Source organism: Centruroides vittatus, unplaced genomic scaffold (assembly GCF_030686945.1).
Source record: "Centruroides vittatus isolate TY-2023 unplaced genomic scaffold, ASM3068694v2 scaffold_3046, whole genome shotgun sequence".
Taxonomy (NCBI): Eukaryota; Metazoa; Arthropoda; class Arachnida; order Scorpiones; family Buthidae; genus Centruroides; species Centruroides vittatus.
In genome coordinates, this window is record NW_027122699.1 from 1,572,327 (window position 1) to 1,596,662 (window position 24,336).

At 33.5% G+C, this 24,336-nt stretch overlaps 1 protein-coding gene and 1 long non-coding RNA gene across 3 annotated transcripts; one reads left to right on the top strand and one right to left on the bottom strand.

Moving 5' to 3' along the window:
• Positions 1 to 14: 14 nt before the first annotated feature.
• LOC136988105 (E3 ubiquitin-protein ligase TRIM9-like) lies at positions 15 to 19,057 on the top strand. 2 transcript variants are annotated; one of them, XM_067285922.1, is made up of 8 exons: positions 15 to 909; positions 10,093 to 10,188; positions 10,470 to 10,860; positions 11,054 to 11,086; positions 11,521 to 11,666; positions 16,051 to 16,189; positions 16,714 to 16,938; positions 17,023 to 19,057. In XM_067285922.1, the coding sequence occupies exons 1-8, from the start codon at positions 151 to 153 to the stop codon at positions 17,340 to 17,342; spliced, it is 2,109 nt and encodes a 702-aa protein (XP_067142023.1). In that variant the 5' UTR covers positions 15 to 150; the 3' UTR covers positions 17,343 to 19,057. The 2 variants fall into 2 exon arrangements, with proteins under 2 accessions (XP_067142023.1, XP_067142024.1); XM_067285923.1 differs by lacking the exon at positions 11,054 to 11,086 and having other exon boundaries at positions 20 to 909.
• On the bottom strand, positions 13,450 to 23,371 carry LOC136988113 (uncharacterized). Its single transcript, XR_010882720.1, has 2 exons — positions 23,328 to 23,371; positions 13,450 to 13,670 (listed from the first exon to the last, which is right to left on the bottom strand). It is a non-coding gene; the product is annotated as an uncharacterized lncRNA (long non-coding RNA).
• Positions 23,372 to 24,336: the final 965 nt, after the last annotated feature.

The window sequence follows — 24,336 nt, forward strand, 5'->3', positions numbered from 1 at the left end:
GACAGATGGCGACCGGTCGGAAGGGGGAGAATTTATTGTTTAGTTTTGGTTTCCGAAACGTTCCGGCAGATGGTGTAGAGTCGTCCGCATGCGCAGTGGGGCAGCGAGAGGTGAGTGTTCCGTCTATTGTCATGTCAGCTTAGTGTGAGTATGGAGGAAGAGTTGAAGTGTCCCGTGTGTAAGCACTTTTATAATAACCCAGTTTTGTTGCCGTGTTATCATACTCTATGCCTGAACTGCGCGCTACACTTGCAGCAACCCGCGCAACAGATACAACAATGCGAGGAGACGTTAAATCATCTGAACGAGATCAATGCAGACGGTCCGGACGTGGACAAGTTGAGTCTACTGAGCGAGACGGATAGCGGTGTTGTATGCAACAGTCGACCCAACAGCTACGTGGGTACTCCCAACATCCAAGGTTTACTCTTCCCACCTTTACAGAGCAACGCTCTTTCGTTAACTTGTCCCGTGTGCCACAAAATCGTCTACTTCGACGAGAACGGTGCTCACAATCTACCGAAGAACAGGGCATTGCAGAACATAGTCGACAAGTATGGAGAGAGTAAAAATTTAGCAGTTCACTGTCAGTTGTGCGAAGGTGAAGCCAAAGATGCCACGGTCATGTGTGAACAGTGCGAGGTTTTTTATTGCGAATCGTGTCGGGAGAGTTGTCACCCTACGCGTGGCCCCTTAGCCAAACATTCTCTGTTAACTCCTCAAGAAGGAAAGGCGACTCTTCGTGCTAAGAATAAGAGCAAAGAACCTAAATGTGGCGAACATGCCGACGAAGGTCTCAGCATGTATTGCATGTTGTGCAAGACTCCGGTTTGTGTTCTATGTTTACAAGACGGCAGGCACATTAACCACGACGTGCAGGCTTTGGGTGCCATGTGTAAGGCACAGAAGGTGAGTTCTTTGTTTGTTTATTTATTTATTCTTTTAATGATGGATTCGCCAATTCCCGTTTCGTCCGTACGCCAGAGGGAATACATTCTCACTTCACAAACGGAGCTTGTTTAAGAAGGATTCGTAAATAAACAAAAATCCCTTTCGTTCTAATCTCGAGCATTCTTACAAAGGGGATAACTTAATCCTACTGGCGTTATAAAGGGGGAAACTTGTTTAGAAAATAATTCTTAGCAATATTTTACATTAATGATTTCTGTTACACTTCCATCGAAATCCTCGGCTTTTATAGATATTAGATTACAGTCTAATGATCTCATTAGCCCCGTAAAAGGGGGAATATTCCTGTATCTTGTGAAGAAAGTTATAACTTAAGTAATTTTCCAACGGGGAGGAAGGAACGCATAAAAAGTGATGGTTGATTTATGAATTTCTACATCTACATTCTGTTTTCGTTGAATATTTATAAACATTTTTACAGTCTAATGATCTGGCTAAAGGGAAATAATTTGTACAGTCTAATCTCGCTAGTCATAAGGGAGGGGGACACGTTTAGAAAGGTGAATTCCGCAGTCATTTTTACATGGCCGTATCCATGTTTTCGTTATCTATCGAGAACTTGTTTGATAAAAATTGTGTACCGAACAGGTTTCGGAATAGAATGAAGTATCGATGTGTTGTTTACCGCATTCTGTGTACAGTATAAATGTACAATCCAAACATTTGCGACAATTCTCTTATATCATTCCACACTCGTTTGGTGGATTTAACCACCCGATTGTTTAATCTATGTTTAGTAACGGATATGAATATTTATTCAGGCGTTTACTCGATAAACATAATTTACCACTCGTTACGTGCATTATAATCTTTCGATTTTTTCCGTAAAGATATATTTAATTTTTATTTTTAAAGGAGGAAAAATGCCATTTCGAAACGTTATCACTCCGCGGGTGACATTGATAAGGGGGAAGAATGTGTCATCTAAAATAATAGACGTATAGATAAGCTGCAGAATTAATTGCTACATAGGGAAACATTTATGCGAAGGTGTTTCCTTTGTAATGTTTTTTTCCCCTTACCTAAAATTATTTATCATTAATCTCTTATAAATGGTATTAATGAGTTAGTTGTCTACACTGCTTGAGAGACGTTATCAGTTATGATGCGACAAAACTAATTAAAGTGATGTTTTAATCCGAGGTACGAAATGCATTTTTCATTAAAATTAAATAAGAATAATCACATTTTTGTCGAATTTTATTTTTTTTTTTTAATGTTAGAAAGTAGAATTATTATCTTAGGTCGAAGTAAACTCATTTTAAAATTACTCGAAAGACGGAAAAAATGCTGCGCGTAATGGCGACTCCTCCCTCGTTCATATTGCATCGTATTTTTAGTTCGGGTGTTTTTTGTTTTTTTATTAATAATTCTATACTCTTCATTTATTTACACGCATCTACGATATAATTTGATTTATATTGCACATTTTTTCCTCCTTATTTGTAATAATATAGTAGGCGTATGGACACGGTATGCCAACGTAGCCGATATCAATATCGCTTCTCTTGTTATATAAATTAGAAAACAGTGAAATAATCGCTGCTCCAGATAGAAAGTAGAGCGTTTTCTAATATTTTATAACCTCTAAAATGCATTAAGGGGCGTTTATTTACTTGTAATCGAAGAACCAAGTCCGTTTTTAGCATACTTTCGATGATAGTCATCGATTTTCTTGGTATGTTTTTATGTCCCGCTCTTGCATTAAAAGTGTCTCGTAGGGAGTCACAAGTCCCCGTTTTATTCACCATAATGTTAAATTACGCTATAACCTCGATAGTGCGTATCGAGTTTCTGGTATGTTTACGCGAGATTGATTATAAAGAAAGCGAAAGTCACGTAATTTCGAGAATACGAAACTTGTGGCCTAGATTCGAATCTATAAAACAAAAATTGAATACGATCGCCGCGATTATTTACAAACAAACGAAAAAAATCAGTTCCCCTTCCCGTTCGTGTGGGTGTCTCATCTGTAAGTTTAGTTACTTGTACGCGCACACGCCCAGAACCGATATATTTTCGATTTCTTCCCACGCCAAGTAGAAAAAATAAGGATGTAAACCGCCCCAACAACTTTATATAACGACCTTGGGGGTAAATACGACTCGTCTAGCATGTTCGTTTCCTGTGGAGTGTAGCGACATGTTTGAACGACCTTGCTGATCGAACGGGGCAGGTGTCACTGACAGGTGGTCTTCGCGACTATTAAAAAAGGAAAAAATAAAATAAAGCGTAAGCTAGATTGTCCCTCTCTCGTCATGTGCTATGGCCAAACGTGCGGTTGTTCTTTTTCTTTTCCCCACCTTTTTTCCTCCCTCGCCCTCCATGTCGATTGGATAATTGAAATACGCGCATCATTCTCCCTCCCCTTTTGGATCCCTGTAGAAAGATTGCGGTTCCGATGACGCCGATCACGTGACCGAGCGAATTCTTCTCGTCCCCATTGGCGGACCGGCCATCGTCACGTGGTGATATAGCGTCAGTTTGTCTGTCCGCTGGCGAGGTTTGTCATTCGTACAGCATTTATCAATACGGTCCCTACTGCTGCTCGATGCCTTGTACTTCTTTTCACCCGGTAGTGGGGTGTGGTGCTAAACTAGATTCATTGAGCCATACATATGTAAAAATCTAGCACTCCGGGGGACAAAATTCACGTCTGGTCTCCATAGTAACGTCTCCCCACTTTTCCTGAGCGGGACAATAACGAAATGTTTTCTTTCTTTTTTTTATTTTACGTTTTTGCCCTCTTCTCTAGTAGGCACTTCGATGGCGAATCGATCTTTTTATCACTGATTTCTAGTCTCCATCCCGCTGCAGACAAGAATAAGGTAATTGGCCGCGAAGACCGCACTCCATCGAGAACACGGGGAGACAAATAACGTTTTCGAGTGGCGTAACATGGAAAAATTCGAAAGTAATAACCCCTACGACGCTTCTATATATATGTGTCATATGTCACTCCGTCGCCATCTTTTCTAGGAAGGCACTCGCCGGACGAAGTTTGAAATTTATTTATTTATATTTTTTTGAAATTATTTTCGTATCCCTCCAGCGATACAAATATATAAAAAGCTTACATTTAAAAATACATATGCGTATAAAAAAAAATAGAATATGTTTTTCCTCTTCCTCCCTCTCCCCGTGCTTTTTTTGTAGTCGACCGATTTCGTAAGAATGTCGTCGGATGAGTGATTCCTGTTTTAAGTGAAGAAAACGGGTTCTCGACGATGGAAACCCGATGACCTATCTTCTAATCCCCTATCTTTACCTCATTTTAAGCTTGTGTAGTATATAAATTACGTATTCAACAACTTTTGATAACGGATGATAATTTTTGCATTTATGTCAAGTAAAACGTCGGAAATGTAAACGCAGTCTTTGTTTATTTCGTGCTCCGCATTTGGCATCACTTAAAGATATCCGGTTCGGTTAAATCTAGCGAACTCTGAAAATTTAAATAAAATTTTGGAATTTAAATACTTCTTTACTCCGTGCAGTTTAAAAGTCGAAAATACGTCCGTTTAATAAAAATTCGCTCGAATTTTATCATAAAATACGAAGGAATTAATATAGACGGATGGCCGGCCGCTCGAGTACTTTTTTAATATTTAAGTGTTGCCAGTTGTCGAAATTCTAACTGGCAACGTTTTCATAGTGTTAAAATGTCGTTTGGCTATTATACTGACGTTTGATTTAAATTTAAATATTTGTAATAAATTACTAAGATTACGTATCATTTGTCCTCGATAAAATAACACGCAACGATCCTATCGAAAATAAAAGCGAAAACATTTAAAACTTCCGAGGCCTGCGCGTATTTACCTTTAAGTGTTGCCAGCTTGCCGACGAATTAATTTTTATACGAGAAATTAAGCAAATTAATTCGATTAAAATAATAATTCTAAAAAAAATCCAAAGAAAAAGCGGGCAATTTTGATCTAACAAGTAAAATTAACGAACTCCTAAAAAATTCGATACTCGAATTTTTATTCCAATTAAGCGAAACGACATAAATTACGTAAGTAATCGATCTGATAAAGAAAAAAAAATAATAAAATAAAATCTATTAGTATTAAAATCTCGTTTTAAATCAGATTCTATTTAATTAACTATAACTCTTCGGAGAACGTTTACGTAATTGCCACTTCTATATATTATTTGGGAAAACCGACAACACTGTCTACCATCTGGGATGGTAGATGTGACCGATTGTTGTTGCCATGGTTACTGTAGGTTTGCCAACATCCCTTCCGATGGAAGAAATACCCCCTTCACTTTTTTTTATTTACTCGGTGTCCAGTTACCGATTATCAATAGAGGGAAAAAAATGAAAATTTTTTTGCAGGGAGAACTCTGTACTAACTCGGCTTTTATGTTATTTAAGCTTTCGTATAAGCGAAATCGGAAATTCAATTTTTGATCACTCCTACAAGATTGATAGGAGGAAGAGTATTCGTGTTTATCACATTCTTAACTGCTTACTATACACGTATATTTTTACTTAGTGTAGAAAAATTGTTAGGAACTTTACTGTCGATAGTATATATTAGCGGGAGGAAAAGAATTTTTCTATAAATGTGTATTCTGTACGGTCTTTTAGAGAGGTTGCTGTTGCTTCTAAGTTAGCGTGCCGGACCGTGGATGCTTTTGTTGACGCGCACAAAAGATTTATTCGTAATAATGACGCGAAATCTCGATATCGATTGTTTAGAGATACGTTTTCATACTGCGATTCGGAAGCGCAGAAGTGCCTTAGTATGTCGACTCGAAACCTTCGGAAGTACTGTACCTCATGGAATTGTAGAAGCATCTTGATATCTGGATTCGTCATCTTGTTGCTTTGATAATCATCGGCACGACTCCCAGCCAAGTATTTGCGGTTCCATTACAAGATAACGTTTGTCGTATCCACCTTACAGCTAGATACTTTATAATTTCTACTAACAATAACGAGCGACGGCGGATTACCCAAAGCGGAGCGTCGTGCCCATCGATGCCAATGAACGGAATATATTAATTTTTATTAATGTCACCCGTCGGTTACTTTCATCCACGAAAATTTCCTATCGAAAATGATCGGAATAATCAGGAAAGAAGGGAAGAAAAAGAAGTAAAGCGGCCGAGTCTTGATTAAACAACTAATTTTGGAAAGCGCCATTAATTAAATTCCGTTTTCTCGAACGACCTTTCCCGACTTGTTTTACGAGAATAAAAGCTAGAAGGGAATTACCGAAAACAAACATCCGATTCGGTAACGACGTTAATATAATAAATAAATTAATTTTATATTAACTATTGTATGCCGAAGACGGATATTAAAAAAATGTCAGAATGGCCGAGTAATATATATCCGAGTCTCCTGTTAATAGAAAGTAGCCCGTCTTTCGATTATTCGGCGACCTTCTCGATAGCAATCTGTCCTTGGGATTGGTATAACCTGGGGTATTGACCTTTAAAAAATCAATTTAAATATGAAATTGTGTATTTTTTCCCGCTGTTATACCTCAAATCCCTCTTTAATCGTCGCGTGTGTGTAAAAATAGAATGCTTTCGGTTGGATGTAGAAGGGTATTAACAAATGGGTGTTGCAGCGAGTCACGTGTATAAGGTGTTTTTTTTAGCAGGGAGAGGAAAAAGTAGCGAACAACAATCTCGGCAAATCACGCGCTATTCCTCCAATCCGAATGTCGTTGGAGTGCGTTGTCGTATACTTCGTTTTTAATTTTGAACCGGATGAGATCGAAATTTTTGACTGCATAAAACGATCGATCTTCCATTTATTAGTATTTTTCTTTTAATTTCTTTGCACTTTAGTAGAAGATTCTCGTCGGCCTCAAACAGAACCGAAGTTTGTTTTTTTCTCTGATACACCGAACGATATTACTCAGTAATTTGGGAATTCGTTTAATGTTTGCTAAGTTTAATCGAATCATTAAAAACATTTGAAAAGAAATGAACGAATTGTGTTTTAATTTTAAAACTTTATACAGGAATATTCCATTCCCCTCGATTCCTACCTCCGCTTCACCGCCATCTGGTGAGCTGCGATTAAATTATGCGAAACGAGTTGCGGATGTAATTAATCGGGTGTGGAGTAATTGCGAGTTTTATGCCGCTAAGTTGTCGAAATTTAAATATTCTTTACGTAATTTCTAATTAATCGTCTTTTATCCTTGGCCTAAATAAACTCGACGATCGGATTAAATTAGAACAATAAAACAATAAACCCAAGAATTACTCAAATGTCCACTTTTTGGGGGAACTCGAGAGCGTTAAGGACAGTAAAATCGAGTTTTCTTTCTGTAAAAATCGAATTTTTATTCTTACCCTATTATTATTCGTAATGAAATTTTTATCTCGTTTTACTGTACGTAATGTCGAGCCTTTAGCGTGAACTTGAAGGGGGGAAAGCATGGCGGAACGTGGCTAACGAAGAATAACGCGAAATCGACTCTACTCGGATTCTTGCCAAACCAACGAGATGATTGTTCGTCCACTTTGTTTCCCTTCCTCTTTTGTTAGACGGGAGAAGAGAGAAAGATGTTTATCAATATTCCTCCCCTTTCAACGGCGGTCCTTTGGGGCATCGTTAGAAAATCATCACGGTTAGGATCCACAAAAGAACGTTCAAAACCCGTTCCATCTAACTACCATAAAAATTTTACTATACAATGCAATCGCGAAACGTGCATAACTTCAAACGGTTACTACGGAAACGACACCAGAGAAACATTTATTTCTCCTTTAGTTGTCCGTCAATCAATAGGATTAACATGTAAAATTTTGTGCGGAATTGCATGTGTTCGTGTGTTAGATAGCGCTGTAGCTTTTCCTTTCCCCCCTTTTTAAGTAACCCATTGACTTTTTGATTTACCTTAATTTCGGTACGAGCTTCCAGCAGGAAATGAAGTGATAGCTAATTACCCGAGCGCTCATTAAAGCGATTAGTGAAACGGTCGTGGGAACTTATTCTTTCTCCTAAACTCGAGCCGTGACGTCACCGCAATGGCGGCCATCGATACACTCACTACACACGACACACTCTCACCCACTCGACATCGACCTTCTTTCGATTTATTTTCAGCTGTTAACATTCGTCTTCCGTTTGCCATCTGGACCGTTTCAAAGTGTTAAACGAGATGTGTTAGACACCTTGATGGTTCCCCCCCTCTTCCTTAAATCGGGCGAATATTACGCTCTCCGTCTGGTGTTTTGCGGTGGTGACAAGTGGGGACAGGTGAAAATTTAGTTATACTCCTCATTGATCGTGACGTAGTCGTCATTAAATGGATCATTCATGAATTAAATAACCCACCCTCGCTCCTTCGCCTTGGCCTAGCGAAAATAATCGATCCGATGACGTTTTCTTCAAAGTTGATGTCACGCGGCGAACGGGAGATCTGCCCCTACCCGGGGATCCACTACGTCCCATTGACAAGGTTTGGCCATTTTCGACCTAATTGTCTGACCATTAGGTATCGCGTGCGCTTACCAAACCTGGTCCCGTTATTGTTCTAAACGGGATTTGACCAGTTTTTTACAACTCTTGGTCGCCGTTTTTAACGATTAATGGGTCTATAAGGGAACAAGGAAGTAGTAGTTAAAAAATATAAACTTCTGTACAACTGTACAACTAATCACAACTCGAAGATCGATTGCCTTTAAAGTAAAATAGCAATTTGCTGTCTAGAATGTGATACGATTGGTTAAAGAGGGCACTAAACTGGGACACGTTCGTGTAGCTTCATAAAAAAAAAATTAAAGAGGGATTTTCGTGACGTAGGACAGTTTCAGTCTTCTCGAAGGAGTAGAATGGTTATTAAGAGGCTGGAACAAACAACACACAAAGATAAACACCACAAAGGAACCTACAACACACCGAAACGATCTATTATCAGTAACGTTATATAATTGCTTCCTTCTACGTGGAAACTAACAATTCTCGCGAGGAAAATAACTAGTAGCGATGTTGTTACGATGCCCCCGCCAAGCGACAACGAATCAAATTTGTTTTAAAGTTTAAAAATTATTTCCGATTTGTGAAATATTTTAAAAATTCAAAAAATATATATGTATGTGTAGTCAAAGCTGACTCGTCACGCATAAACTTTCGGCAAATCATCTTTACTTATCGTTTTAGTCGCGACATTTATGTATATCGCATTCGTCTGGTACGTGAGAAGCGATAAGAGGAAGAGCAAGCGTAATTATTTCTCTCCGTTTCCAAAAAAATAAAATAAAAAAGTGCGTTAGGAAGCTCGGGAAACGCTTTTATAACCTACGCATTTTTTGACTGGAGGGACGAAAAAAACCTCTTTAAGAAATTTGGTGTAAGATCTCCGAAGGAGGGAGACTTTTAATCTCGAAAAAAAAGATATCCAAAAAGCAATACCGGTTGCCAGAAGCAAACGGAATTCGTGCTTTGCAGTAAAAATTCCCTCTCTATCTCTGGTTCTTAGTGTCGTTGACCGATTCTGTTTAGTAAACGAGCAGCATCTGAATTCTGTCAAGAAGCGAGAACGTCGAGCAGGTGAACGGTATGTCTGTCCTCCTGACGCGAAACAGATCTGCGATGAAAGTAAATAGTTTCCTTCCGGTATAAGCGATTGGTTACGGTACGACCGGAAAAGGAAACTAAATTTTCGAGTGATTCGATTGTAATGTTTATACCCGAGAGGGGGGAGACGGTGTATACGTTGTCATCGATTCTTATTTTACATTTGTATATCGTGACAACAGATGGCGTTAATTTTTAAAAAAAACAAATGTATTTTCAATTAAAAAAAATGAATAACGGCTTAAAATTTATAAAGAATTGGTTTTTTTAAAAGAAAAAGTAAGAGAGAATTTTTGAAAAAAATTTAATTTTCAGATCAGGATTTTGTGGGGTAATCCCTCCCGGAGCTATTGGAGATTGTTATCTCATTCCCAGAAAAGAGGGGAAATGCAAAATTGAATCGCCGTTCTCTTTAATCGAAACACGTTTCGGATTTTTTTATCATTCGAATGTAAAGTTAGGATAACAAATCACGCTTAAATAATCTTCGATAAGATTATAAGTTTAGGAAAAAGAAGAAAGGGGGAAAAGTAAGTTCAACCTTATAATTTTCTATTCTCGAACAGACGGAACTATCTCAGAACCTTCAGACGTTATCGGAAAAAGCAAAAGGAGCAACGGAATTTATTCAGCGACTGAAATCCATGGCTGAAAAAGTCACGGTGAGTTTCTTTTTTCTTTCCGTAATAAATTCACAAACGTAGTGAATAATTCGAGAGATTTATTTAAATTAATTTCCGTTCGAACTTCCTTCGCGTAATCCCGTCCGTTACGGAAAAGTAAATTTCTCCAGAATTTACATTACGCGTGGCGTCTGGTCGGAGATAATTCGGTTTGCTGCGCGGCGGTGCGAAATGGCCCAGGTAAACGGCGTAACGTCGTAGCCTTTCTCCCACCCGTTACTTTATTTGTTTACTTGACCGAAACGTTTCTTTGCTCTCAGGAGAACTGCACCGATCTGGAATCTTCCATCGACTGTTACTGCGAACTGTTAATAGAAGCGGTGCAAGTCAGGAAGCAACAGTTAATCGAATTCGCACGAAAGGAGCGGGATCACAAAATGAAGACGTTGAGAGATCAGGTGACTAATTACACGGGAAAACTACAACAGACAACGGGTCTCTTGCAGTTCTGCATCGAAGCGCTTAAAGAGACGGATCCGACGGTATTCCTCCAAGTGGGTTCTTCGCTCATTAACAGAGTCAGTAACATGGACGTGGCGTGGCCCAAAGAGATCGGATCCACACCGTGGACGAGTCACGAATTCGATTTAACTTTAGATCATCACACGGTGTTGCAGGCGATAGAGCAGATGACTTTCGCACAAATGAAACGTGAGTTTTTATTATTGCTTTAATCTCTTTATATTCTTCTGCACCGTTCGTAGTTTTATGACTTTCTCCCGTATACGGAGGGAGTATTAGAATCGAGCACCCTTCATTTTCTCTCGGCTGCACCTTCTTTTTTTCTAATAGTTTCCTTATTACTAATGATCCGTCCCTTTCCGTTCTTTTCCTCTTACCAAAGCTGGCGCAGAAAATGAAGGGGACGTGAAGACAGGTAAAAATACATTTCTCTTTTTTTCTTAAACTCTCTTTTTTCTATTATTTCTTTTTTTCGCTTTTATTTTTTAAAACTACTCTACGTAGTTTTCGCTTTATAGTTTCCTATTGTGTCCTATCTATCTCCGGAGAAAGAGAAACTCCCATTTACTTGTGATTGTATGTCTTTATGAAGGCATCCAATCTTCTCGCTCGACGTGGCCGCCATCTTTCTTTTCTGGATGCTGCCTATCGAACCTCATTAAAAACTTTACACGCCGGTTATCGGATTATCCATTTTTCGGCTTTTTTCTCTACTCGTTAAAATTAGCGCATCTTTAACGCTTTTCTCGATGCATATTAATAAAGCGAAAGCTCTTTTTTCCTTTTCTTTCGTTCTTTTAAAATTATGCATTATCATATTTTTTCTTCTTACGTCTTGGTGCATTTCAGCACCGGGTGCACCAGTGATCATTCCAGAAGAGTGCACGTCCGAAAATAACTGCATCACCATTGCTTGGCAACCTCATTCGTCCAGTTTCGTAGAAGGTTTCGTACTAGAGCTCAACGACGGACAGAACGGGTCTGGAAACTTTCGAGTAAGTCATTTCCTGGATTATAAACTTTATATACTCGCAAAAGGATTTAAAGTAAATTAAGTCGAACGAAGCTTTTAAAAATTCATCCAAATTCCGGAGATATATTTTATACTTTATGTACTATTTTTTCCGTCTTTAATCTGTCGGTAAACCTATTAAGAATATTGACGTATCCTTCCTCCGATAAATTTAAAATAATCCTGGAAGTCGTCTTTTCCGGACGTCGATATTGTTTGTGGGGAAAGGTGGATGTACAGGAGCTACGTCAACCCCATTTACTCATTCGATGTGACGAAGGTGAACTGACTCACTCGATAAGGTATGACTCATCCGGCCACATAACCACACATTGTTGAGTCATTCCGGTTTCGAACCGTGCGATTTCTAAATTCTCTCACGAATGACTTTGTAATGGAAAAAAAAAAGTTCATCTCGTCTTTCTGCGGAGGGGAATGATTCATTTTGTCTCGCAGGAGAGTAACTCGGTCGGGAATAAATTTAAAAGATCGAAAAAACCCCTTGATTAACCGTTACGTTCGTTTCGAATGGGTTTGCCGGAAGATCCGAACGTTGGTACTTTTGTTTACTATTACTACGGTCTAATTAAATGAGTATTCGTCAGGTAGATTTACGGAAAGAGTCTTTCTCTCTCCTGCAACTTAATCCAATCTCTTTAGTGTACCTGATAAAATGTGTTTGGCTTGCTGCCAAATAATACACAAAGTACAGTACGCTGCCCGGTCGTTTCCGAACCTTCCCTGCAATTAATGAAGATTGAATTTTATAAGCTTAAAAAAAGATTTAATTTATAATAATAGTTTTAAAGAATAATTTCTATAAAATTGTTAATTTTATGGAAATTTATTTGCACTTTTGTTTAACTTTTAAATTATCCCCCCCTTTTTTCGTTTAGTTTGAAATTTATAACAAAGCACAAAAATATTTCTAAGCTTCTTTCACGTGCTCGGAAGAGAAACAGATATGAAATTCTTGTGTTTTGAAAACTTCATTTTATACCTTATCTTTATAGTTTTGACATTATTTTGCTTAAATTGTTTCTTTAGAAACTGGCAAACTGCCTGCATGATTTGAAACCAATGACATGGAGTCTTAGTAATGATATTAAATCTTTTTATCTAGTTTTCCTGCTTTTTCTCTTATCGTGTTTGAAAAGGGTCCGGAATAATAGCGCATTTGCCGTCTTAATGACTTCCTAGTTTTGTATCGTGTCTGCTGATTATTTCGACTTTTTAAGTTGCTGGCAAAAGTACGATTTCTTGTTACCGAATAGAAAAAATTTGTAATATCCCTAATGTTATTAGTTGCATTCAAGTTAGAAGGAAAAAAACGAAGAAAATCCATTTATTACCTTTGATCACTTAATGTAGAGAAATGGACCTTTTTTCCTCCCGGTCTTTGTTTTTCCTTGTATCCGAACACTTGTTAATGTCATTTGTACACTAGTTTTGAGACGGAGGTAGCCTTCTCTTATGGCCGAAGATAGTTCTGTTTGACCTATTCTGCAAAGCACTCTGTCGTAATTGGTTTGTCACCTTCCTAATAATGTTTCGCCGTGTCCCTCGGTGCATGAGATTAAACTGCCCATTATGCTTAGTAAGTGGGGGACGGAAATGTGTGGGAAGCAGTTTGCCGCCACCATTTTAAATCAATAGTCGCAATGGAATAGTCATAACAAATATTTTGAATCTGCAGTTTTTAGAAGAAAAACTACTAAATTTTACATTATTAAAAGAATCACATGTAATTTATTAATTAAAACATATTATTTGAACATCATTTTATTTTTTACTGCTTAAATCTAGTTTGATATCTTCTTTGTAATGGAATTTAAATTTTAGTACCTTGGATTTTTAACAAGTATTAACGGTCTCCGTAATAATCGAAAGAATTAACGAAGATAAATTGAACTGTTAAATGTATCGAGTCCTCCTCTTTGATTCTGATGAAAATTAATGCGACAATAAACCTTCTGCCAAGATGTCTCTGCCAAATTATATATAATAAAAATTAGATGAATTGAAATTGTAGTGTCGTATTACCTTACCAATCCACATTATAAGTTATAATTCACAATTGCACGTAATTCTTACGTCGTGCATTTGCGAAAATTTCTAGGAAACTTACCAGATTCGTCATTTGAGCAATGAAATATGTGGACTGCCCATTACGTCGTAATGTATAGCAGTTTCAATTGTTACAACTTCTTATTGATTTTAATAAATAACTTGTTTTTTTTCAAATATGATACATTAGTTAATATAGTTTTATTAAATTATTGTATTAAAATATTATTGAACATATTACAGTACACTTATAACATATATTCCATAGAAATGTATTTGAAACATATATTTACATGGTTTGAGATATTTGAAATGCTGCCTTTTATGTATATATCATCACAATGGAATATACTATATATATATATATGTGTGTTGTGTGTGTGTGTGTGTGTGTGTGTGCGCATATTTGTGTATTCCACTGTGACAATTATCAAAGTATTGTGGCACAATTAGAGATAATATACTGTAATTAACATAAGACGGTAAAATGAATTTCATTATCTTAAATACCGTATTTTATGGATTATAAGACGCACTTTTTTCTTCGAAAAATTGCCTCCAAAATTCAGATGCGTCTTATAGTTCGTAGCATCTTACAGTTATTTTTTAAAAAATTGCTTAAAAATTAAGGTGCGTCTTATAGTCCGTAAAATACGGTATAATTTATATAAAAATTAAATTTGAATCTTTGACAAAGTATTATTCAATATAAAATAGACCTATACATTTAAAACTAAAATTCTTAGAATACATAAATATACATTACTTATGAAAAAGTCTTCTTAATTAATCATAATTTTATTTAGAAGACATTCTGTTCAGTATTCAATATTATTTTATGTCATAATTATAAATATTTAAAGAGAACATTTACCAGGTAAGTAGAAACATTTTGTACATTCAGATCAAATATAAATAAATTTACATAATTTCGAATATTCGTTCTCATTCTCGATAAAAATGTCTTCGTTCGAAGAATAATTTTATTATGACGAATGTTATTGAAATCGTTAATTTCCAGAATTATTCATCAGATTATTGATATTTGGAGACTGAATATGCACGTCGTATTAATTTCGGAAAAATCTTTTATTAACGTCTTTACAAAGCACAAGAAATGAAGATGAATTTCTGTCAAAAATATTCTTGCTAATAGAACAAACTTCAACTTTTACTTATTTTCATTATAATTTTGGAGGTGTTTTTAATTATGTATTAGAATAATCAGAAATAGAATTTTTAATGTTTAATCTCTAGACCAAATGTAGTGCTTACAAAAATCACATTTGGTAAATATTCATCTATTACCATAGTAAATTTAACTAATTGAAGAATTCATTATGTGCTGTACAATAATTTAAATAAGATTATTCTTTATAATTTGTGATGTTCATTTAAACTTCAAATTACAGCATTTTCAAACTACTTTACTTCTTAGATGTTAAACACGTGCAGACGATATTTAATTGGGCTGCAATTTGAAAAAATTGTAGACCTATAAATTCCCACCTTTGTCTGAATATCTGTCTGTCTTTCCTTAATCTCGAGAATGGAGTTAGATGGATGAAAGACGAGACCGGATACGGAAACCTTGGAGGCAGGAGGCCCGATTAATTATATACAAACTTCCAATGCAAACTGGAAATTGCATTATTTCAATTAAAAAATTTTTCCCAAAAGATGTTAGATAGAAACCCAGCACAACTATTGTTGAAGGAAAAGTATGATGTACACGGGTATATATTTGAAGTGGAGAGCATATATTTTAAATTAAATTAATGAAAAATGTGATTAAAAATTGCAGCCTGGCATTGTGACCGTGTCACAATAAATAATTGCTTGTTGCATTATATATTTTTTGTGATAGCAGATATAATATATCTCAATATTTCTGCTTGCATTTTCTTCTGTGCTATATAAATTATAAGTCTAAACTCTAAAATATTACATAAATTAGTCAAAGCCTTTTCCAATAAACATAACATTGGTAGCAATAACTATATTTATATTTAAAAAATAAATGTATTTTTATCGTCGTCATAACTTTTTTCTATTGATAAAATGTGAAAAATGCCAGAATCTTTGTGTTTTTTCATATTCAGATATATTGCATTTTATTTTAAGTATATGATTAATTTTATGTAATAGTAACAATAATTATAAGTTTTAATAATGAATTAATTTCTCATAGTTTTGGTGAGCTTTAACAATATAAATTTGATAATCACTTAAATTATAACTCTTGTCAATTAAATCTTGCGAATACAATGAACATACTGCATAACTTTAATATGATATAGGAAGTATACTGCGGAAGAGAGACTATTTGTACCGTCGACGGACTACATTTTAATAGTATTTATGACGCAAGAGTTAAAGCTTTTAACAGCACGGGCGAGGGACCTTACAGTGAAGTGATATCCTTGCAGACGGCCGAAGGTGAGTTTTGGAATTTAAAAAGTGCATTTTTAATTGTTTCAATAAAAACTGATTTTTCTTTTATGAATAACTGTCGTACAATATTAATATACTTTCTATAAATTTTAAATGTCTTAGTATATAAAATAATGATAGAAATATCGAAACTACGTAGAATAAAGAAGACGTTTGGAAAAGATGTTCTTTGTTTTATAACTATTGGAATTCCATGAAAAATAGAACGTGGCAGTTTTATGTTTCTTTTGGCCTTCTATTTCCATTGTATTATCCTTGGAGAATCGGCCATAGAGTTATTGCATTATCGAACACTACTTTTTCAAATTTCATTGTTGCTGTTTACTTGAAATTTGATAATATCAATCCATCAATTTCTTTTCTTTTTATTAAAAGTAAAAGTTTAGAGAATAACTGGTATTAATTCTAATTTATATTTAAAAAAGTATTAAAGTAATAAACAATAATGAAGAAGCATGTGTATTTTTAATTTTTAAAGAAATGACAGTAATAAATTATTATTCTTTCAGTGGCTTGGTTTACTTTGGATCCGTCGTCGTGTAGACCAGATATTGTTTTATCAAACGATAACCAGACTGTGACTTGTGATAGTTACGAACATCGCGTTATATTGGGTAATATTGGTTTTTCTCGCGGAGTCCATTATTGGGAAATAACCGTCGATCGATACGACAATAATGCCGATCCGGCATTTGGTATTGCAAGATTTGATGTTTCTAAAGACCAGATGCTAGGTAAAGCTGTTTTATATTTTAAAAAATAGATAGATAACGAATAAGTTTTACATTTCAAAAAATAATGGTTATAAATCTTTATAGGTAAGGATGATAAGGGATGGAGTATGTACATCGACCATCAACGATCCTGGTTTTTACATGCCGATCATCACGAGAATCGTACGGATGGCGGCATCGAAGCCAGTTCCGTCGTCGGAATTCTTCTAGATTTAGAAAATCACCAGCTGAGCTTTTATGTAAACGACGAACGTCAAGGGCCGGTTGCATTCACTAATTTACACGGAGTGGTATTTCCTGCGATCAGTTTAAATCGTAACGTTCAAGTAACTATCCAGACGGGCCTCGATCCTCCTACAGAAAGCGAACCCGAAACAGAAGGCGAAGAAAAGGACCAAACTTAAATTATTCGTTCTGGGTATAAAAGGTTAACTCTTAAGTGTCCTTCTATGTCGATACTGGGCAGAGTTTCCCTATAATTATTACAAGGCATAGCGGTTTCTCCATATAATTGAAATATTAGTTCAATTTTTCTTGTAGAAAACTGGTGTTTGGCCATTTACTTGCATGTGTGTATTTCATACAAACATGAAAACACATGCATTACAGTGTATTGATATTTAGGTGGTTGTGGTTTAAAAATAGGATAAAATTTATTTCTTCTACATTAAATTGCAGCAGGATGTAGACTATGTACCTAATTTAGATTGTATTTATTCTTGGCATAGTCTTGGAATTTTAATCATACCAGATATACTGTACTTATTTACTTCCATATTAACGAAGTACAATATAATAAGAGAGACATCGAAGCCAGCTGGTTTCTGGCACATCATTTAATTTCAATCGGGACGAGAACGTATCATTTAAATGCAAAATTCCGATCGTAAATTAATTATTTACTTTTAAAAATCCAGCAGATCTAGTCTGTCTGCCCAAATGACATATCATCTCTCATTTTAAAAAGTGTCTTAGTAATGATATATCAATAATCTGTCCTTATTTTCATATTTAAAAAAGAAGAAAACAAAAATGGAAAATGTGAAAAATTGAAGTTTAGTAATTTTTCAAAAATATCTGACAAGTCCATTTTTTATATGTTTTTATCTTAAACAATTTTTGAATGTGATCTTTGCAGTATCTTCAATACATCTACTAGTGTAATAAATGTTTGCATTTAATCATCGATTTTTAACTATTATCCTATGATGTTAACCATGGTGCTTTATTCGGGTGCTGGCAATTAGCCAAAATAATACCTGCCAGTATTTGATACATTAACTTTTTTTTATAAAAATCTTTTACTTGCCAAACCGTTCTTTATGCGCTCCGACTAACAACAATAAAAATACGACGGATTTAAAGGATTTAAATCCGGATCCAATGCAGGTTTAACTTGCCCTTCGTTAAGCTATTTATTAGTTTTTAATCTATAAAACCAAGATTAAAATGTTCAAAATTTTTATTGTTGAATGTTTATAATTTAATTAAATAGCACAAATTTTATTTTGAACAGATAAATAATTTTAAAGTTGCAGCTTGGAACATTTGGAAATGAAAGATTTCTACGAACAAAATAAAATGTTTTTATCTTTTTTATTATAAAGATTTTCACGATAGGAAAATTAGTTATATTTATTTTGATCTCACTGGTACGGTAACGTGATCGATTATATTTGCTGGAATTTAAAAATATAATTCTCGATGCAATATGATTCTATTTAAGAGATGTTACTTCTAGTTAACTGCTAAGAATGAAAGTTTGTTAAGATTTTTTTATCATTATCACTACAAGCCAGGTGCTTGCGTAATTTTACCAATTATTATTATATTATTGTAATTGGAATATTTTTACATTGTACTACATTAAACAATTTTTTTTTATATAATAGTGTGAAGCTTTTGCTCTATTTACTTGTTTTATCAAGTTATTTTTGAACAGTATTTTTGTCTTCCAGAATAAGAATTTATTTCTGAAAAGATAAAATATTTTAAACACTGCCATATTTTACATGTTTCATTTTAGGTTCTTAGGTGTATATATGCTCTCAATGTAAGTTAAGACATGTTTTTCTGAAATTAAGTGTGAATGTGTCAATAATAAATTATCAAATCAAAATTTTTGGTGTTTTGTTTAGTAATAAACTTATTTTAAAATGTTTCTAAAAAAACTTATTGCTTGTACATACACGATGATATTTTTAAAAATAATATTCGAATTAAGATTAAATAACGATCGTTTTCTCTCGGAATAAAATTTCGATAAATTTTAAAACCTTTCTCGACAGATTAAAAAACAAAAAATTGATTTTCTTCGTTGTTTTTTCCCCCTGTAAAAATGTCTTAACTATACTCTTAGCTTCTGTCATTAGAAGAAAGCGAATAGAAAAACACAAATTTGCTAAATTACTCAAATTAAATTTTCTGATTTTTACAAATGAAAAAAATAAAATAAAAAACTTTTTTTTAAATGCTGATACCATTTAATTTCTTGTTTTCTTATATGAAACAATTCAATTAAATTTAAGTACCTCTTGTATGTTTTTTCACATTCACTTTATAGGAAAAAAACTGTATTTCAAAATGTTTAAAGAATTAAACTGCATAACATTAAAAGCTATTAGAAAACCCTTGATATATTTATAAAACGAGGAAAAAATACATTAATACTGATAAATAATATAAATTTTCATTTATCTATAAATAGAATCTTCAAAACCAAAGTTATGACAATATAAATCCTTGCTGTAAATTTTTAAAGACATCATTAATAAAAACTGTTTCTATAGTTTTTTTCTATTAATTTAGTTGTTTTTCTAAAGAACATCATCTGAGTTTTGCCATTTGAAGAATCTGAAATGTGTGATTAACCAAATTGCCTATTGTTTTAATGGCATTGTGTTTATTTGGTTTTTTAATTTAATGTTTTTTTTTTTGTACAAAACAAAAAAATTTTGGTAAATTTTAAGATTTCTGAAATGCTTAACTTTGTAATTCTTTTGCTATCATAATAGATTCAAATAGCTTATCCATTTGAATCTATTGCTAGTTTATTATTTGATCAGAGTGATGTTTTTCAAAATTTTTAATTGGAATTAATGTTAATCTCAAATTAAAATACTGTTAATTTATATGGTGCTATTTAAATCTAATGAAATTTCTTATAAAATGGTTGTTAATTGCATTGTATAAATTATAGATTTAATTACATATTCTTACTAATTGTCTTTACTGAATTAGAACAGTGTCATTGGTAAGATACAAAATTAATTTCTTATTACTGAAATATTGTTAATTTAACATTTTAAATGAAAAAATTGTTCTAACAAATATCAAATATATATATATATATATATTTATCACTATCAATTTAGATGACAGTGATATGTTTTTATGTATATTTAATTTTATAAGTTGAGAGAGAGAAATTTTTAAGGATATTCTTGTTAAATTTACTTATATAACGAGAAATGTGATACATCCAACGTGCTTTACATTTTTTTTTTTTTTTTTTCCTTTTTACGAGTTTGGCAGTGACCTAGAAAGAAGAAGTAATAAAACACCAGCATTAAAAGATTCTTAACCTTACTATCATATGAAACATCTGTTTAGTTTCCTATCCAGATAGCATCCTTTGTATTTCTTTAGGTGGAAGCTAAACACTTCTATACTTTTAAAGAATGTTAAATATAGAAATCCGAATTTTAAATTCAATTACCAGGGAAAATATCGAGTATTTAATGCGTGGTAATGAAAATTATATCTATTAAACATAATAATCTCGAGGTAATCAATATAATGAACCTTAACATAAATAGCTAGGTAGCATTTGTGTCGTGATCTCCCGTTCAAATCCCTCTTTTGATTGCTTATTCAGATAATTGGTTGTCGTTAACGTTGGGAATGCAATAGGGAGCATTTTGCATTCCGGATTAACAACTCGAAAGGATGTTGTAGTCTATATGAATACAAAATAGCTTCTATTGAATTATATGCATCGTTGCGATTAAAACGTGTCGCTGGATGGCACGAAATAGGCAATGCATAAAAAAAGACGTTTATAGTCATTAAAATTTCCATGATGATTAAGCATAAAAACCTTTTGAGCCTTTATTATAAAATCTTATGCAAAATGAATTACTGATTATTTACAGCAACAATAATTAATAAAATGATAAACAAATTCAATGGATTTTAATCATATCAAATTCAAGAATAAACACTCGATTCACAAACTATAAAACAGAGCACTAATTTAAAATAAGTTATTGATAAACCTGTAAACAAAAATGTTTACAGTAATTCGTTAGTAATTGTGCTAAACTTTCCGTATATACACTATTATATGTTTCACGTAATACATATGCATACACAGTACATAACACGTGAAACAAATAATTGATGATGTGAATGATTTATAGGCTCTATATTCAATAATAATTTTCAAAGGTGACAGAATAAGCTTCAATGCGCTATTTCTGGCATAGAGCTTATTCGGAAGTGTAGTTTAACCTCGATTTTATACAAATTCTAATGAACCTTAAGATTAAAGTGTATTCGTATCGTAAAAAAGACCATTAATTTAAACAAAGAACAAATTAGAAGTTTTAGAAGTCAAAATCCTTCAGACGAAAAACATACACGAAGGTATATTTGACGTCATAGTAGTTTGCATATTCATATGAATTAATTAAACTTGTTTAAAGGTTTCAAAATTTTAAGAACATTAATTCTTACGTGTTTTTCCAGCTAAAAATTGAAAAAAAAACTTGTATACGAGTAATGCAACGAATTTTTTAAGATTATTCATTGTGATTATTTCACAGAATACAATGTACCGTACCTATATACTAAATATCTGAAATATTAAATAAGTAGATTTATACGAAAACTTCAACACGACTGAAGAACGTTCGTTCGTTCATCCAGGTCTTCAAAGATGGCATAATAAGTTTAAAAATACTAATTCTAGCACACTTAGGATAAAATTATGTATCCGAGTAAACTTAATTTTAATGAAAGTTTAAGCCTATTATCTCTCTGCCTCAAAAACTATAAAACAAAGCACGAATTAAAAAAAATGTTCCTAATTTAAACCTTTAAACAAGAACATTCATGAAGTAAAATTCATTATCATAACTATTTATCTATATACATATTAATCGGCTGCCTTGTCTCTTCGGAGGTTATGACCTTTATACTGTTACATATAAAACATTATAAACACGTTAATGTTTCGTCACGCATTTTATCAGAATAGTATACACTTTTACATCAATTTGACGCCCTTTTGAGTTTTTCATCGGAAAAACATAAGAATGGTCAACGTAAGAGTGCACAATATTTCCACAAAATAAGAGCCCCTTTAAATCAGCGATGGCCGACTTCTTAGGATTCAAAGGCCGCAACACAAAACTTTTGAAGTGGTCAGGGCCGCACTTTAACGAATATGTAACTCCCCAGATGGGGAAAAAGGGGCAGGGCACCCTCAATGGAATAGAGTAAATTCTACAAATTATAATCGTAAAAGTGATGGAGATACGTAACTTTACATCCTCGACCACAGGACTGTCTTTTTGTATCGATGCAATACTTAACTTTATAATAAACTTGCGAAACTTCCAAAAATTAAATAATTAAAAATTTTTTGATGTAATTTATCTCCGGACGCCCGTATGCCCCATAGCTGTTCGATGGGGCGTTATAGCTTCACGGGCCCAGACGAATTTGAATTAGGGAGCTCCATGTACGGTACCAGTATAGAGTCGACTTCGGACAGTTTTCTTGGAGGAAATATTTTCTTATAAAAGATGGGTTCGGGGATTTTCGCCCATCCACTGTAGCAGTTAAGTGTTTAAAGGCACGGTAGACCTTAAGAAAAGTTTGCCAGAATTAAACTCGGAAATTTAATCCTCGCACACCTAGCTTTAAAAATATATAGTCCGGCGTAGAAACGAATTTTTCTGCTCCCATCTTCTTATATCAAATATTTGAAATATCGGTTAATTAAGTAGATGTATATAAAGTTTTTGTAAAGAGGGAAGAATGTCCATTCACTTACCGAAGAAGACAAAGTTCAAAAAAGAAAATTAAAGTCATAAGCGCCGATATCTTCAGTGTTTCGATAGGATTTAAATTAAATATTTATTTATCATATTTGTCATTGTTGAGCAATGTTGGCACGGTGCCAAGTGCGTACCCTTTAGAAAAGCGGGCGACATTCTACTACGTCTGATGAAATATTTACTCGGCATCAATATAACGACAGATTGCCAGGATTATTATTCTCATCTAGCAAGACGGAAGACGTATTTTCCATCTTAGAAAAGGATTCGCTACATTTTTTTTTCCAATTTAACTTATTTTAAGAATATGAATAAATAATTTACCTCTAACCGCTGCCTATCTGATGACGTCAGAAGAAATTAAATACGTCATTTAATATAATGGCATCGTTGCTTTGGGCAAATATCCAGACGATAATAATAATAATAATAATAATAATAATTATGTTTGAAGAAAAAAGTAAAATAAAATAAAATTATACAAACTAAACTCGTTTGGCTCGAATGATCGTATCAATTTCTGTTTAACAAATTATATTTTATCGATTATCGTTAACGCGTCCTATCTATTCCTGATATCTATGAACGTTTCTTATCGTAAGAAGGTGCGTGGAAAGTTTTTTATTTTATTTTATTTTATTAACGTTATTATTTTATGAATAAATGCATTTATTTATTCTATTTAATTATTTTAAAAAATATTTGAACTTTTTAATGTTATGTCAAATTTTCGGCAGAGGGCGAACCAAAAAAATTACGTATTTATTTTTTGCGTGTGCTTATTTAATGTTGCCAGATTTTTTTTTTAATTTCTTGGCTTTTGTAATGTAAAACTTTGTAAAAAAAGAGAGAGTAAATTGTAAAAATCTTGTTGCAGATTTAACTAATTTTAAAATTCGCACGCTTCGATTATTGGATCGTGTAAAGAAAAAAGTTTAAATTTTGTCGATAAAAACTACCTACATCTAATTTTTTTCTGTTATTTTTAATAATATAATTAATAAAAAAACTGCATTACCTAAAGTCTTTATGAAAAAGTTCTATTAAAAATATCAAAATCCATAATTTTTTCGTTCGTTATTTTAATTACTTTAAATTTTTTAAAATTCTACACGGCATACAAATTGGCTTTATAATTGCTACGAAACTAATGCACGTTGCATAAATTATCAGAAGACAGTGTTACATTTATTTTTTTTTTTTTAATTTTAAAATATTTAAATTACGTATTATTATAACTAGTTATTACGGTATATATAATACGAGCATCCGGTATAATTTAACGTAAAAAAAAATAAATTATTTATTATTGAATCAGAGTTTTTTCGTTTGT

What these genes read in the sequence shown, in the direction of transcription:
- LOC136988105 (XM_067285922.1), top strand. Translation starts at nt 151, where the DNA reads ATGGAGGAAGAGTTGAAGTGTCCCGTGTGTAAGCACTTTTATAATAAC. An exon ending in CCATGTGTAAGGCACAGAAG is followed by an intron (nt 910 to 10,092) that starts GTGAGTTCTTTG and finishes ATTCTCGAACAG; the next exon opens with ACGGAACTATCTCAGAACCT. An exon ending in ACGGGTCTGGAAACTTTCGA is followed by an intron (nt 11,667 to 16,050) that starts GTAAGTCATTTC and finishes AATATGATATAG; the next exon opens with GAAGTATACTGCGGAAGAGA.